The sequence below is a fragment of the Elephantulus edwardii genome, unplaced genomic scaffold, assembly GCF_000299155.1.
Source record: "Elephantulus edwardii isolate Elephantulus edwardi_28Jun2011 unplaced genomic scaffold, EleEdw1.0 scaffold00071, whole genome shotgun sequence".
Taxonomy (NCBI): domain Eukaryota; kingdom Metazoa; phylum Chordata; class Mammalia; order Macroscelidea; family Macroscelididae; genus Elephantulus; species Elephantulus edwardii.
In genome coordinates, this window is record NW_006399821.1 from 11,688,744 (window position 1) to 11,702,959 (window position 14,216).

General features: G+C 45.4%; 1 protein-coding gene across 1 annotated transcript in view; it reads left to right on the plus strand.

The window, feature by feature from the left end:
• The window catches only part of FARS2 (phenylalanyl-tRNA synthetase 2, mitochondrial), a 541,603-nt gene extending 527,684 nt beyond the window's left edge, over positions 1-13,919 (plus strand). Inside the window, exon 6 of the mRNA XM_006888732.1 lies at positions 13,781-13,919. Coding sequence (XP_006888794.1) covers positions 13,781-13,919 — 139 coding nt within the window. The remainder of the gene's footprint in view (positions 1-13,780) is intronic.
• The last annotated feature ends 297 nt before the right edge of the window (positions 13,920-14,216 follow it).

A 14,216-nucleotide genomic window follows, 5' to 3' on the forward strand; every position in this document is an offset into this window, starting at 1 on the left:
TATATATATATATATATATCTTTATTAATGTAGAATTTCTTCATAATTACCTACATACTGAGTCTCACTTGACATTTACAGTTCATTACAACCATTTCTTCAACACACTAAAGAAATAAAAATGCTTTGGCTAGTAAGAATCAATTCCAACTCATAGTGACAGATTGGTCGGGTGGGATACCAGGGCGGCCTGGTGGTATGGCACTGCATCTCAGTACCTGGCTGTTGTGTGGAAGAATGGGATGTGAAGTCGACAAGGGTCACCCTCTTTGTGGGAGGAAGCCACCTAGAGCAAGGCTCTTTGCAGCTTCCCGCCCACCACAGCCGGCTCACAGCCCACCTTGCAGGGATCCCAGCCACCTCACTGCGCCCTTCCTGGAACCCGCATATTCATACCTACAAGCCCAGTTCCTTTGAGTACATGGAACTACAACTCTGTAAGACTGTTCTGACCTGCTTCGGCAGATTCCCCAAGGTTCCCTGGGCCCCTTGTGCTCCCCCTGGATCAAGGAGACTCTGTCATGTAACAGGATACACTGCCCCTCCCCCAGCAGGCTAGGCAGCCAGCAGAACAGGCCTCTTAGAGATATTCCTTCTTAGTTGAGCCACTGATATCTTATTTGGCAGCCTATGTGCTGAACTGAAAGGAGTGCAGAAGATAGTAAGTACATGCTAATTTGTCAGCTACAGTGCACCCCCAGCCCTTCACCTGTCAGCCTTCATGCACTGGACTCTGATCTGCCCTTACCACCTTTGATCTCCCAAGTTGTCCGCAGTTTGCACCATTCCTGTAACATTTAGCATCCATAGCTTTGTGGTGTTCATAGCCACAGCTAATCATGCATAGATGTCTTAACCTCTAAAACATTGTCATCTAATCTCATGCTGCTTCATATCTGGAAAACTTCTTTCCCTCACACAGCCTCTGAGCTCTGAAGACCTAGTCCTTAGGGCACTGTGCTGCTAACGTGAAGGCAGTGCCTCGCTGGAGATTTGAATTCACCAGCACCTCTGAGGGAGAAAGATGGACTGTATCCTGTGCGGTAACAGCCTCGGGAAAACCAACGGAGGGTCAGCTATGAGTCAGTTCTGCCTCAGTGATAGTGAGTGGATTTATTTAGTGTCATCCCCAGATAACTCCCATGATGAGTATTTATTGTCCTGGCCAAGTAGTTTTGAGGCCTGTTCTGTCTCCTCCACAACACCTGCCTCATCACAGGGTAGGAAAGAGCTGATCTTGTGGAGTTGGACATGTTGCCCCTCACCTACCACAGGCCCTTGAACGTGTCACCTGACTCACCCACCTGAGCATGTGCACGGCTGAGGAACGTGGGTGGACAGAGTTAAAGTTAGTTCTGGGCTTGGGCCTGGTAGACTATACCAGAAAGAAAGAGAAAACCCTCTCCAAGTGTTTACACACAACTGAAATGCACAGAGATTTTAAATCTATGTGAAAAGAGTCATTGCTTCAAGTGTGTTGGAAATTTCAGAGCTGCGTGGAATGGTGGGAATTTCTTAAACAGGGTAAATCCTGTTGTAAATGGCAGGCCAGTCCTCTAGAACTGAGTTCAGGGAGTCAAGATGAGCCATCCAGGAGAGGAGAAGCCAGTCGCCCTCTGTCTCCATGTAACAGTGCTGCCAAGTGCACCTCACTGCTGTTTCCACAGAGGAGGAAGTGAGGCCTCAGGACACCCAGGACTTTCTGGGTTGTTTTACAAGATGTGAATTGTACCTGACACAAGTATATATACATGCATTGTCAAGAGGGAAACCAATATGCTCTGTAAACTTTCACTCAATAAAAAGTTAATACACATTTTTAATCAGTTCTGCCTAGTGGTGATACTGTGTGTTTCAGGCTAGAACTATGCTTTTTAGAGTTCCAGTGACTAAAATTTTGGAAGTAGATTGTCAGGCCTTTTTTCCAAGGTGCCTCTGGGTGCCCTCAAACTGCCAAACTTTTTGATCACCAGCTGAGCACTGAACCAATTCCACCACTACTCAGGTACTCTCTATTATTTTTAAAAACACATGTATTCAAGTCAATTCCAACCCATAGGGCCCTACCATCAGGTTTCTGAGGCTGTAAATCTTAATAGAGGTAACTACCCATCTCTCTCATGGAGCCAGCCATTTGTGGATTTGAACCACTGGAGAAGCTCAGCCTTTTAGATATCACCTCTAACACACTACATACAGACAATGCTAACAATAGTTAATATAAATCTGAACCTTACTAAGCACTTTTCATACATGTTTCTTTCAGTCCCTCCAACTCCTAGCTGAATTTATTGTCTGTACTTCCAAAAGGAGGATGCTGGCCCAGGCAGGACTAAGCAATGGCCCAGATCTTGTTATCAGGTTGTGGTAACAATTAGACCAAGACAGGCTGTACTTCAGGCCTTTCTGTGAAGAGACATAATAGGATGATTCCAGAGGTGTTCTCATTCAACATGGAGACCAAAAGCAGCAGCCCCCACCCTCCCAGAGGCAGGAGCCCCAACTCCCCCTTTGCGAGGTTTGCATGAGTCACTCAGAGAACCAGGGAGGCATTGGAGGAAAGCCGAGAACTGCTTTGAACATCCCTGAGGACTCGGTGCATGTTTGATGTTAAGCTTTTCTTGCTGGCAAACTGTGTGTCCCTGGGGAGCTCCTGAGTGCAGCCAAGGCTGCCAGGCAAGTGGGTGGTTTGGGGAGCCGGCCTGTGAGCCCACTCCGCCTGGCACATCGCTCCCAGGCCCCAGCTCTCCCCCATGGAGGCCTGGCGCCATGCTTTTGTTCCCAAGGCACCAGCTGTCAGAAGGGCCATCTGGAGTGGTTTCTGGTGACTGACTCCAAGGAACAGAAATCCCTCTGTAAAGATGGAGCAACAGCAGAGCGGAGCCAGGGTGGTGGGGTGCTCAGCTAGCTCAGCAGAGGCAAGCATGTTGGAGAACACGTGCCAGCTTCTCGGTCTGAAGAATATGTGTTATAAGGAGGGGTCTCAGGTGAGGGGCCACAGATGCTCACCATTTCTGTCCAAGTCCCAGCCCCAGACTTCCCACAGATGTTCTCATGAGCTGTGCATGCAGCCCCATACTCAAACTCCTCTACCCCTCCTCCATCACAAATGCATCTTCCGTCAGGGACCTCCCCATGACCAGGCCCCTCCAGGCTGATTCTTCAAATGAGGGCATTTGCTGTGGCTTCTCTCCTGTCTTCTGCTCTTGGCAGTGAGGACATTAGAGTCATTAAACATCTGAGTTTATAAAACCTAACAGAGGAACCTGAGGCCTGTCAGAGTTGAAGGAGGGCTCAACACCAAGCTCATTGTGTGCCTCCTAGGCCTGTGTTTCCTCCTTCACACGGACCCAAGGATGCCTTCTTCCCCCAAACCCCACAACAGTCCCTTAGGAAGAGCTGTGTAGAGCCCCAGGGTCTCATTATCAGAAGTCTACCTCCCTTATGGTTTGGCTCTTTTCTTTTTCTTAGTATAAAGAAGGTCATGGGAAAAGAATGAGTTTCCAGAACCCTTCTTTACAACTTGCCCAGTTCTGAGGAACAGTTCATCACTCTTCCTGAATTCCATTGGAATTCAGTGCTGCAGCCAAAGTGAATTCACCTATCCAGGTCTGCACTGGGCAGAGGCCCACCGTTCCTGAATGAAGAGTCAGATCCCATCCTCACACAGGAGACTTATGGAGAAGCATTTAGAATCCCCTCTAGAGTTTCATTCCTCTCTCCATGTATCTTGTGGAGAAGGCAGGAGGAGGATCCTACAAATAGGATGGAGTTTTGACTGGGCCAGGTTCTGTATCAGCTCTCTGCATGAACCCTCTATGTTCACCCCCACTTGGCGATGAGACCAGGAAGCTAGTGCTTGCTGGCGCTGTTACCCTACTTAATAAAGGAGGCTTCTGAGGCTGGAGGGCTGAAGTCAGTTGCTCACATCATAGGGAGAAAGGGCAGAGTAGAGCATAGAACCCCTAATGGTGGCCCAGCCACCAACTCTGTGCTGTTCTCCATGCCACCACAGCCCATTTTATTTTGGTCTTGCAGGCACAACCATGAACAGCCTCCCCTCCTTCCTCTTCCTTCTCCCTTCATATTTTTTCCTCTGCCCAGTCAAACCCTGCCATGAATATGGTCCATGAAGGCATGGAATAATTGAAGCTCTTGCTGCAGAACATCTCCTTTGTGCTGCTGGGCACCCCCTTATGTGTTAGAGCAGAGCTGCTCATAAGGTTTTAAGTGGATGCTTCTTTGCAAGTAGATAGTCAGGCCTTTCTTTTGAGGTACTTAAATCTCCAGCCCACTTCGTCAGTCATCAGTGCGCAGGCAGGTTTGTTAGCCTGGACTTAAATCTGTGTGAGCCAAGAAGGCCCACTGTGTTTCTCTGAGCCTGCCCCTTGCCAACCTCTTCTCTCCTACTGAGCAGGCTCTGAACTGGAGAGATGGCATCTGCGATGACTCCTGGTCACAAGTGTCTATTCTGGGAGGTGTGGATTCCACAATCCTAGACCCAGAAGGAGAAGCAGTGCACTCACCGTGCTGCAGGAGCTGGGCTTGGGCTGGTTTCTCTGGAAGGGTTCTGCACCAAGCTTGGTTTCTGTTTGGTTGTCATGGTGAACCACATGGTTGCCTTTCCACCCATAGTGCCGCTCTGACCCATTGTTCCTTCTTTCTAACGAGATCAACAACTTTAAGTTTGCTTGAAAGTCCATCGTTGGCCACATTTTAAGCAGGAGAGCAGCAGTAAACACTTTGAGCAATACTCTTGGCACTTAATAGTTTTCTCATCCTACCACCCATCTGTCAGTTTGTCTTAGCTGTGGCAACTTGCATGTTGCAATGATTCTGAAAAAAATGAAACTGGCATTTTTAATACTAGCAGGGTCGTCACAGTGGAAAATATTCCATGCAGCTTTGAGACTAAGACAGACTATGAAGAAAGGCCTGGTAATCTACTTCTGAAAACCAGTAGAAACTCTATGGGTCAAAAACACAACATGCTTGAAGGCACTTAAAACACGTGGGTGGCTGGAAGAACAGACACTCATCTCAACATTTTTATTTTGTTACAAATGAACTTACCACAAGTCAGAGTGGCCTCAACAACAGCTAACAACCATCATATCAAGTTATCTCCTTGTCAAGAAGAAAAGCAGGAAAGAACTGAGAAAGAACCAGTTTCAATATGTCAGCAATCCTCTCCTAGCTCCAGTCTGTACACAACTCCCACCCTCTCCCTGGGTGTCAGGTTGACTCTGGGTGGGGAGCTGTGAGAGGTCATACTCCCTCTTGCTAGGGTATCCCTTCCCTAGCCTGATTTTTCCGTGGGCCCAAGAGGACCTGGACCTACCCACCAGCTCTTTGTCTCTGCAGAAGCAGCTGGATGCATACAGTTGTGACCAGAACATAGCTATCTCCCAGAAGTCACCTTCAAGAGAAGTGTGACTCCTGGATTTTAGTTGTGCTCCAGGCTCACTCTTGGATGGAATCTGATGGGTACCCTGTGTGAAGGGGTGGAGATAGGAGCAGTCACGATAGCCTTTTTGATACCCAGCCCATCACAGATGAGGATGGGCTGTTTAATGTTCTATTTCTGCACAGGATGGTAAGCCTGTGGAGGCCAGGATGTTCAGCTATTAATTTTATTGGTCCTGTATCCTCAGCACCATACTAGACAGACAGATAGATACAGTGAAACCTAAAGGCCTTGTTTTTCTGGGTGTCATAAGTTCTCTGCCTTTGACAGGATTTAATCTTACCACTTTTCTATCACTCATGTTTGTGAAAAATATTTTCATTTTGCATCTATAATCAATTTCTGCCTTACACATCTTCCAGCTTTTGCAGATTTTAATATTTGTTCATCCCTATATACATAACATGCTTGCATACATACATATATGCAAACCTGCTAGGAAACTGACTTCCACTAGTGACAACCTATGTGTGACAGAACAAATTGTTGCCCAGTCCTGAGTGTCTTCATAAGTCACCAATATTCTCAAGTCTCTCAGTGTGGCCACTCTGTCAGTCCATCTCGCCCAGGGTCTGCCTCACAGTCTTTGACCCCTTACTCTACTGAAAATGGTGCCCTACTTTCTCCAGCTGTTCCCTCCTGATGGTATTCTGCACAGCAGGTCAGATACTTATGATCCATAGGGTTTTCATTGCCTCACACCTGTCCACCGTGAGTGACCCTGCTGGTATTTAAAATCCAGGTGGCATAGCTTTCAGCAACACAAGTTGACAGATGGGTGGTGGGCTAGACAAATACTACCATGTAAATGCTCATGGGTCGCATAAGGGGAGGGGAACCATCTGCGGAGGAACAAAGCTCAGGAGTGCAGGAGGCTGTGTTGGGAATGTGGCGTGATAACTTTATTGTGCACTGCCATTTCCTTGTGGTGCAAGGCCAACCAAGGCTTCTGAGACTTGGGCTGTAGTGGGGAGTGGTCCTCCACTCGGACCCCTCCTCCATGTGTCTGAAATACCTCAGGCAGATTACTGACCCCAAATGTGAGGACAAATGCTAGAGTTCATTCTTGTTTAAGTTCAGTCCCTGGAACTTAATGTTTGTTGAATGACTGGATGATTCCACAAACTGGTGGGGTTGAACTAGTGATCTCTGAAGTCTCTTGCAGTTCAAAATTTTAAGGTTTTTGCCCCAAATCTCCATTTAAAAAAGTCAAGATCCAGCTAGTAACCATTTCATTTTAACTAATATTCTAATGCAATGAAAGTCCCACATCAAAAGCCGTTTTCAGATTCTCTCCTAACTCATTAGAGTGGGAAATTTGGCCTCTAAAAACTTGGTCATGGGTAATGGAATTGACTTCTACAACTGAACATGAAGAAAACGGAAATCCTCACCATTGGAATAGAAACATCATCATGATACATGGAGGGGGAAAAGGAGAAGTCAACGATTTTATTCTACTTGAAATAACAATCTAGAAGAAGCAGAATTCAAGAAATCAAGTAATACATTACAATGGGGAAAACTGGGACAAAAGACCTCTTTGTAGTTTTTAAGCTATAATTATAGTTTAGTTGTCATTCCCATGAGGAGTTTGAGGACTTAGGGACATCCGACCTAAGCCTTGCCTTTTCACCCACACCATATACATTCAAAAGTCAGGTAGTGAAAAGGAAAGCAGAAGAAGAAATTGATAATGTTGGCTGAGAATATTGAACATACCATGGACTTTCAGAAGAATAAACAAATCAGGCTGAGAAGACTTGCAACCAGAAGCAAGAATGGCAAGACCAACTCTCTTATTTTTGATACATCATCAGGAAAGAACAGTCACTAGAAAATAATATCATGTTTGGTAAAGTAGAAGGTCACTAAAAATGAGAGAGACCTTAAAATGAGATAGACTGACAGAGTAGTCAAAACAGCAGACTCACATGTACCAGGGATCATGAATAAGACTGGATAGTGTTTCATTTTATGACACATAAGGTCAAGTTGGAGCCAACCTGATGAGAAATATCAGCTACTGACTTTGTCTATGAGTAAAAGCTATGAAGTACATCAGAGAGTAAGCGTATTTCCCTTGAAAGTCCCTAATTATAAGCACAGTGTATATACTTTCCTCTACAGGGTAAACTGTCTGTCTTGAAGGTCATATTCATCTCAGGGTGCAGCTGTGTCCATAGTCCTACCAGTCCTTCCACTTTCTCCTCTCATGCTGATTCTTAGCCCATAGATTAGTTTTCCAGCCCACATCATATTGACCCTATAGTTAGGAAAGGCCTCTCTTGAGTGTCTCTGTACCCCAGCCTCCCCCGCCCCAATCTCCAACTTGTAACTCTACAGGTGAAATCAGAGCCAGAAAGGAACACAGTGCCTTCCATTTCTTTTTTAAGTCATTAAAATACGCTACTATTCTCAATGCCTTGAAGTCCTTATCATTTCTTACATGAAACTGGGATAGATGGCAGAAACTGGATGTGGAAAAGAAGAGATGAGTAGGTTAGAGAGGTCGAATCTGCCAGTGAAAGTGAGGTTCTGGTACTAGACTGTCTAGTTCTGAACGAACCCTGCACACATTAGATGCCCAAGCTTGGGCATGCCAGTCATTCTCTGAATCTCAGTTTCCTCATCTGTGTAATGGGCAGTAACGCTCCCCACCAAAGAATGTCCTGAAACTTTAGTTGCTCAGCCATTCTTCAAGCAAGACCTGGTTCTCCACCCAATTCCACTTACAACTGGTTGCTAGCTTCGCTTCAGTCACTTCTCCAGCACACTAGGAGGACAGTAGGGTGGCCTGCTCCTTGGACATTCCAAAAGAAGTTTCTAGAGGATAAGTCCACTAGAAAAGGGAAACCTGGTTAATTTCCCATTGATTCTTGGACATGGTATTCAGTTTCTCTCAATTTATAAAACTTATCCATATGTGTATGATTCATTTACACCTAACTCATCTTAAGCATTTTGTAAAAGCTGTTTGAATACCAAGCATTCTTACTGGGACCTTTTTAAAAAGCATATAGAATAGCATGACAATTTTCCCTCCCTGTTCATTTTCAGTTGGAAATCTCAACCGTAGGTGGTCATGTTGCCAACTCACGGTCAATAGATACCTAGGGAACCAACTAGGAAATAAATTCATTCTCCTCGTGTACAACCTTCAATATCTCAGAAACTTGTGATTTTATAGCATAAGCAGGAGAGAAAAGCTTTGCCTTCTGCACATGTGGGGCAGAGGGTCTGCAGAGTGGCTTGGGCAGAGGAGCTGCGGCTCTGCGGCTCTGCATGTAGATGCTATGGTTGTACTGGGGGCCTGGCAGGTGGGCTTCTTGGACCTTGTCCACAGTTTATGTGTGTCAGATGCTGCTGCTTAGAGGTTTTCCCATGAAAATGGATTTCTGCAGAAAGCACCCATGCCCAGCACACAGGAGGTGTGGGGCTCAGTGCCCATGCTGACAGCGGGCTGCCACTATTGCCACATTCACTGCTCTCTGTTTACAAAATAATGAGAACAGGTCACATTTTTTTAGTTGCACATTTTAAAATGGGTTGCACATTGTGCTGAGTGCTTGGGATGCTTTAGATGCAAAGACTCCTTTGAATAGTCCTGGGAAGTGGATACATGCCTTTCTTCATTTTGCAGAAGAGGAAAGGGACACCTGATTAAATAAGTAGCTCAGGGTACACAGTAGGAAATGGCAGAGCTGCACTCCGTCCCTGCAGCCTGACTTGGTAACTACCCACCCTTGGTGTCACGCTGCCTGCAGTACTAGGGAGACGGGATGAGGCCCACTGGCTTGGCAACAGTGTGGTGTCTGTCCATCACATCCCAGGCATAGTAAATAAGGAAGGGCATGGCTGCACACAGTGGGACATGTGAACCTGGCAGGTGCAGGGAGCCTGTTCCCCCACCACATGCATCTAAAAGCTGAGGCAGCCCCTGCTCACAGGACACTCCTGTGTGTGTCCAATCAATATTAGCTTGCATCTACTGCACGTCCTTGAGGTGGAACAGGACAGTAGTTCTGTCCTCAGGAGTCCACTTTAAACAGATATTGGGATGACAGGGCAAGGTGGAGCCAGAGACCAGGACTTAAAATCATGCTCAGGTGCTGTGGGCCCAGTGCCTAGAGGTACCTTTTCCTTGAACGTTTTTGTTGTGGTGGTTGCTGTGTCCTACTGAGGCAGAACTGATCCTTAACTGACCCTCTAGACGTTTTCAGAAGCAATTCAAATATGCCCATCCTTCTCCCATAAAGCAGCTGGTGGAGTTGAACCGTGTGTCTTTGGGATGGCAGCACAGCTTCTTATCACCAAATCACCAGATCATCAGAGCTACCATTTAAAATGTAAACCTCAGTGGTTTATAGTATATTGGCAAAGTTGTACAGCCATCACCACTATCTAATTCCAGAATGTATTTCATATGTTCAAAAGAAACCTCACCCCCAATTGTAAGTCATTTCTCTTTTCCTCCTAAACCCCAACCTCTGATAATCACTAACATGCTTTGTCTCTGTAGAGTTGCCACTTCTGGACGTTTCAGATAAATGGAATCATGTGGTCTTTGGGTCTGGCTGTTTTCATTAAGAATGATGTTTTCAGGACTCGCCCATTTCAGAGAATCTGATTAGACCACATTCTGTTTATAACTTTACAGTTAATAAACATTTGGTTTGTTTCCACTTTGGACCAATTATGAATAATGCTGCTGTGAATATTTGTGTGCAGTGTGGTCAACTGTTTTCATTTTTCTTGAGGAAAATATCTAGGAGTGAATTCCTACATTTTAGAGGAATTCTGTATCTTACTTTTTTTAAAACTACCAAATGGTTTTCCAGAGCATCTGTATTCCTACCAGCAATTTCTCTTGATCTTCATCAACACTTGTTATTGTCTGTCTTTTTTATTATAGCGATCCTAGTGATTGTAAAGATGTATCTCAAGATGGTTTGAATTTTCATTTTAATTTTCATATGATTAATATGGAAGCTCTGATGATGTTGTGGGTAAAGGGTAATATGATTAATATGGAAGCTCTGATGATGTTGTGGGTAAAAGGTTGTGCTGCCAACCCAAAGACATGAGGTTCAAATCCACCAGTTGTTACATGAGAGAAAGAGGGAAAATCTTCTCTCATGGGATTTACTGCTTCTGAAAACTCTCCCAAGGGTAAGCTAAGAGTAGGTTCTAACTTGACAGCAGAGATGAAGAGAATTAATAATGTTGAGCATCTTTTCATGTAATTATTGCCCACCTTTTTGTATATTTGGAGAAATTTTTATTCATTATTTTTGCCCATTTTTAATTAAGTTATTAATATTTTTAAATGGTAAGCATTCTTTATTATAAATACAAGTCTTTTAACAGATATATGATTTGCAAATATCTTCTCCCATTTTATGAGCTATTTTTCCATTCTCTTGATGATATCATATGAGATTTTGGGGAAAGTCCGATTTTTCTAGTCCAATATTTTTGCTTATGCTTTTGGTGTCATATTACCTAAGAAGGCTTTGCTAACCCAGGGTCATGAAGATTTATATCTATATTTTCATTTAGGAACACTACAGTTTTATCTCTTACATTTATGATTCGTTTAGAGTTCTTTTTTTGTATGGTGTGAGGAAGGGATCCATGTTCATGATTTCAAATGTTCTTATTCAATTGTCCCAGCACCATCTCTTAAAGGCAAGCTGTCATTGGTCGTCTTGGCACCTTGACAAAGCCCAGTGAGTATCACTGAGTGTGTAGGGGGCAGTTGGCACTTGGCAGAAGCAGGCTGTGAGTGCATTGCTTTACTCACTCCCACTCTTGAGACCTTCTCGGGTCCCACTCTAATCAAAGTTTCTCTGGCCTGCAGGTATTTTGATACCTGGGTGGCTTGGATGAGTGTGATACAGGACACTCCTGTAAGGAGACACAGTCACTCAGCTTCATGGGCAACGTAGACAGCAGTGTGTGGCTCTGAGCAGAACTGAACTGGAAAAGAGGAGTAAGGAGAAGGCATGTAATCTAGAACAAGCAGCTGATGTCAGTTGAGGGAACAGAGCAGGTGATATGATTTTTGGAATCCCAAGTATGACCTTAAAGGAACCCCCAAAAATAGTGACTGTAACACTCACCAGTATCATTGATCCCAGCATGATCCACACAGGGGCCCACACCCTACCTGAAGCAGGTAACTCTGAAGCATAGCACCTTCAGTCAGTGAACTTAGCCTTCCTGAAAGGGATCAGAAATTATGAGGACCAGGTGGGAACGAGAAAGGAGGAGGAACCTGAAAGGAGCTAGGACCCAAGGCAAACTCTGTTTATAAAGAATATCTGTTCCAGTCAGGGGCTCTGCCTCAAACACAAAGTGGAGTAGGTGAGGAAAGGAGAGAGAGAACTGGACTGAGAAGAAATTGCTGGAGCTATGGAAGCCAGGATTTTGGGTCCAGGGATGATAGTGGAAGTCAGTGGGTCTCTTGGAGGGGGCTGAGAGTGTGGCGTGGGGAAAATCCATCAATTTAAGGTCAAGAGCAGCCTTTTAGTGAGGCTAGGAATTGTTCAAACACCCCTGCGAACTTCTAGGTCCCTGACTTTGCTTCTGTTCTTCACTCGAGGTACAGGAAGGGTGTGGAAGGGAAGCAAGATAAGAGGACTCTGTAGAGTCTAACATTGAGCAAGCCTTCACACTTTTTTTAAAAAAAATAATTTTAATGAAAGTTTACAGAGACATTGTTGCACTTTTCTCCCTGCCCACCCCCTCCCCCCCATTCACTCTTCTCCTTGAAAAGTAAAAGAAAAACTCTTTCATTGTTATGCAATACCTCCTCCCAAGTTCACTGCACTGTGCAGCCTTCATTCTGGACTCCTGTCATGACAATAATAATCATATATCCCTTTTAACAGTTCTCTTCCTCATCTGTTTCAATGCAGTATACATCATTCCTCCCCTCCTTCTCTATCTTCCCTCAACTCCAATGTCAGTGCCGTTTTATAACAGTGGCCCTATGCAATATTTGTCCTTTTGTGACTGAGATATTTCACTCAGCATAATGTCCTACAGGGTCATCCATTTTGCATAATATTGCATGAGCTCCTTGTTTTTCAATGCTGCATAGTATTCCATTGTGTGAATATACTAGAGCTTCTCTATCCATTAATTTGTTGGTGGACACTTGGGTTGTTTCCAGCTCTTTGCTATTGTGAACAAAGCTGAAATAAACATGGGTGTGCATATATCTGCTTGGGTGACGATTATGGTTTCTTTAAGGTAAATTCCCAGTAGTGGAGTTGCTGGGTCAAATGGTATTTCTATTTGCAACTCTGTGTGTGTGTGTGTGTGTGTGTGTTTGAGTGTACCGTCAAGTCAGATCTGACTGGTACAGGAGGAGATTGTCCCTTCTTTTCCCGGCAAAGCATCTGGTGGTTTCGAACTGTGAGCCACTGGGATTGTAGTTGCAGCTCCTTGCCACTAGGCCACCAGAGCTCCCCTTATTTGCAACTTTTTGAGAAAGCGCCTTACAGCCTTCCATAGTGGTTGCACCATTTTACACTCCCACCAACAGTGAATAAGAGTTTCAATTTCTCCACAACCTCGCCAGCAAAGAGAGACGGGACAGACCTGGGGCCACCTAGCCAGTGAAGGCAGCTCAGGGCAGCAGGGCAGATCCGTCTTGTGTGTCCCAGGGTCTCCTCTATGAGGTCATATTACCCTGTTCTGAAAAACCACAATGCAAACAGAGGCCTTCAGTTACCATAACCCTATGCTGCAGAAGTGCACAGTCAGCACCACTTGGGCCAAAGCTAAATCCAGTTTGTGTCCAGATGGCATGGTGAGTCCTTCCCAAAGCCTTCCAGGAGTGTGAGAGAGATACCCCTCGGTCTCTGGTGTCCAGGGCCCTGAGGCCAGGCATAGGGGAGCAGCTGGATGATCAGTGCTCTGATAATTATATTTAACTTGAGGAAGGTGAGATTCCTAACCCTATCTGCTGGTTGAAATCACCTGGGAGCGGGTCGCACCTTCAGGCAGCATTTCCAGGGCCCAGCCCCAGAAACCACTTGGCTAGAAGCTTCCCAGAGGGATGTGGGCACAGCCAATGCCATAGGAGCCAGCTTTCTAGATCACCCAAGGCTAATGCTTCCTTAACTATTACCATCCTCAAACGAGTTGGGAAGGTGCCATTAAGTAAGTAAGGGCAGGGACAAGTCTGTGCTGCACAGACAGTGGAGGGGTCGTGCCTGTGGTGCTCCAGAGTGTGGGCACCAGCAACTCTCAGATCAGGAGGCCCTGGACTCCTCCCTCACACTTTCTTCTCTTTTCTAGGACACACAAGACTAGCCACTGCTACCGCATCACCTACCGACACATGGAGCGGACGCTGACGCAGCCAGAGGTGCAGCGCATCCACCAGGCCATCCAGGAGGCCAGCGTGCGGGTGCTGGGTGTGGAGGGCAGGTTCTGACCCCTGTCGCTCATTACCCAAACCCTCTGGTGGCTAGAAGCGTCACTGAAAGAGAAAAGAATACTATTTTTTTAACAAAAGGCATCTGTGATAAATGGGTCAGTGTTAGAACTTTTTGAAAATAAAATTTTACTCTTGGAAAACTGTTGACGTAGCACTTGCCTTTTATTTGGGGTAGGGGAGGAAAGAGCCAGCCATCCCTCTATTGGGTTTCGAGTGCTTTGCCTGTTAGCGCTCAGTGTTGTTAATTGGCCCCCGGGTCCCATTAAAGTGTAAACACCAGGCATTATTCCTTGC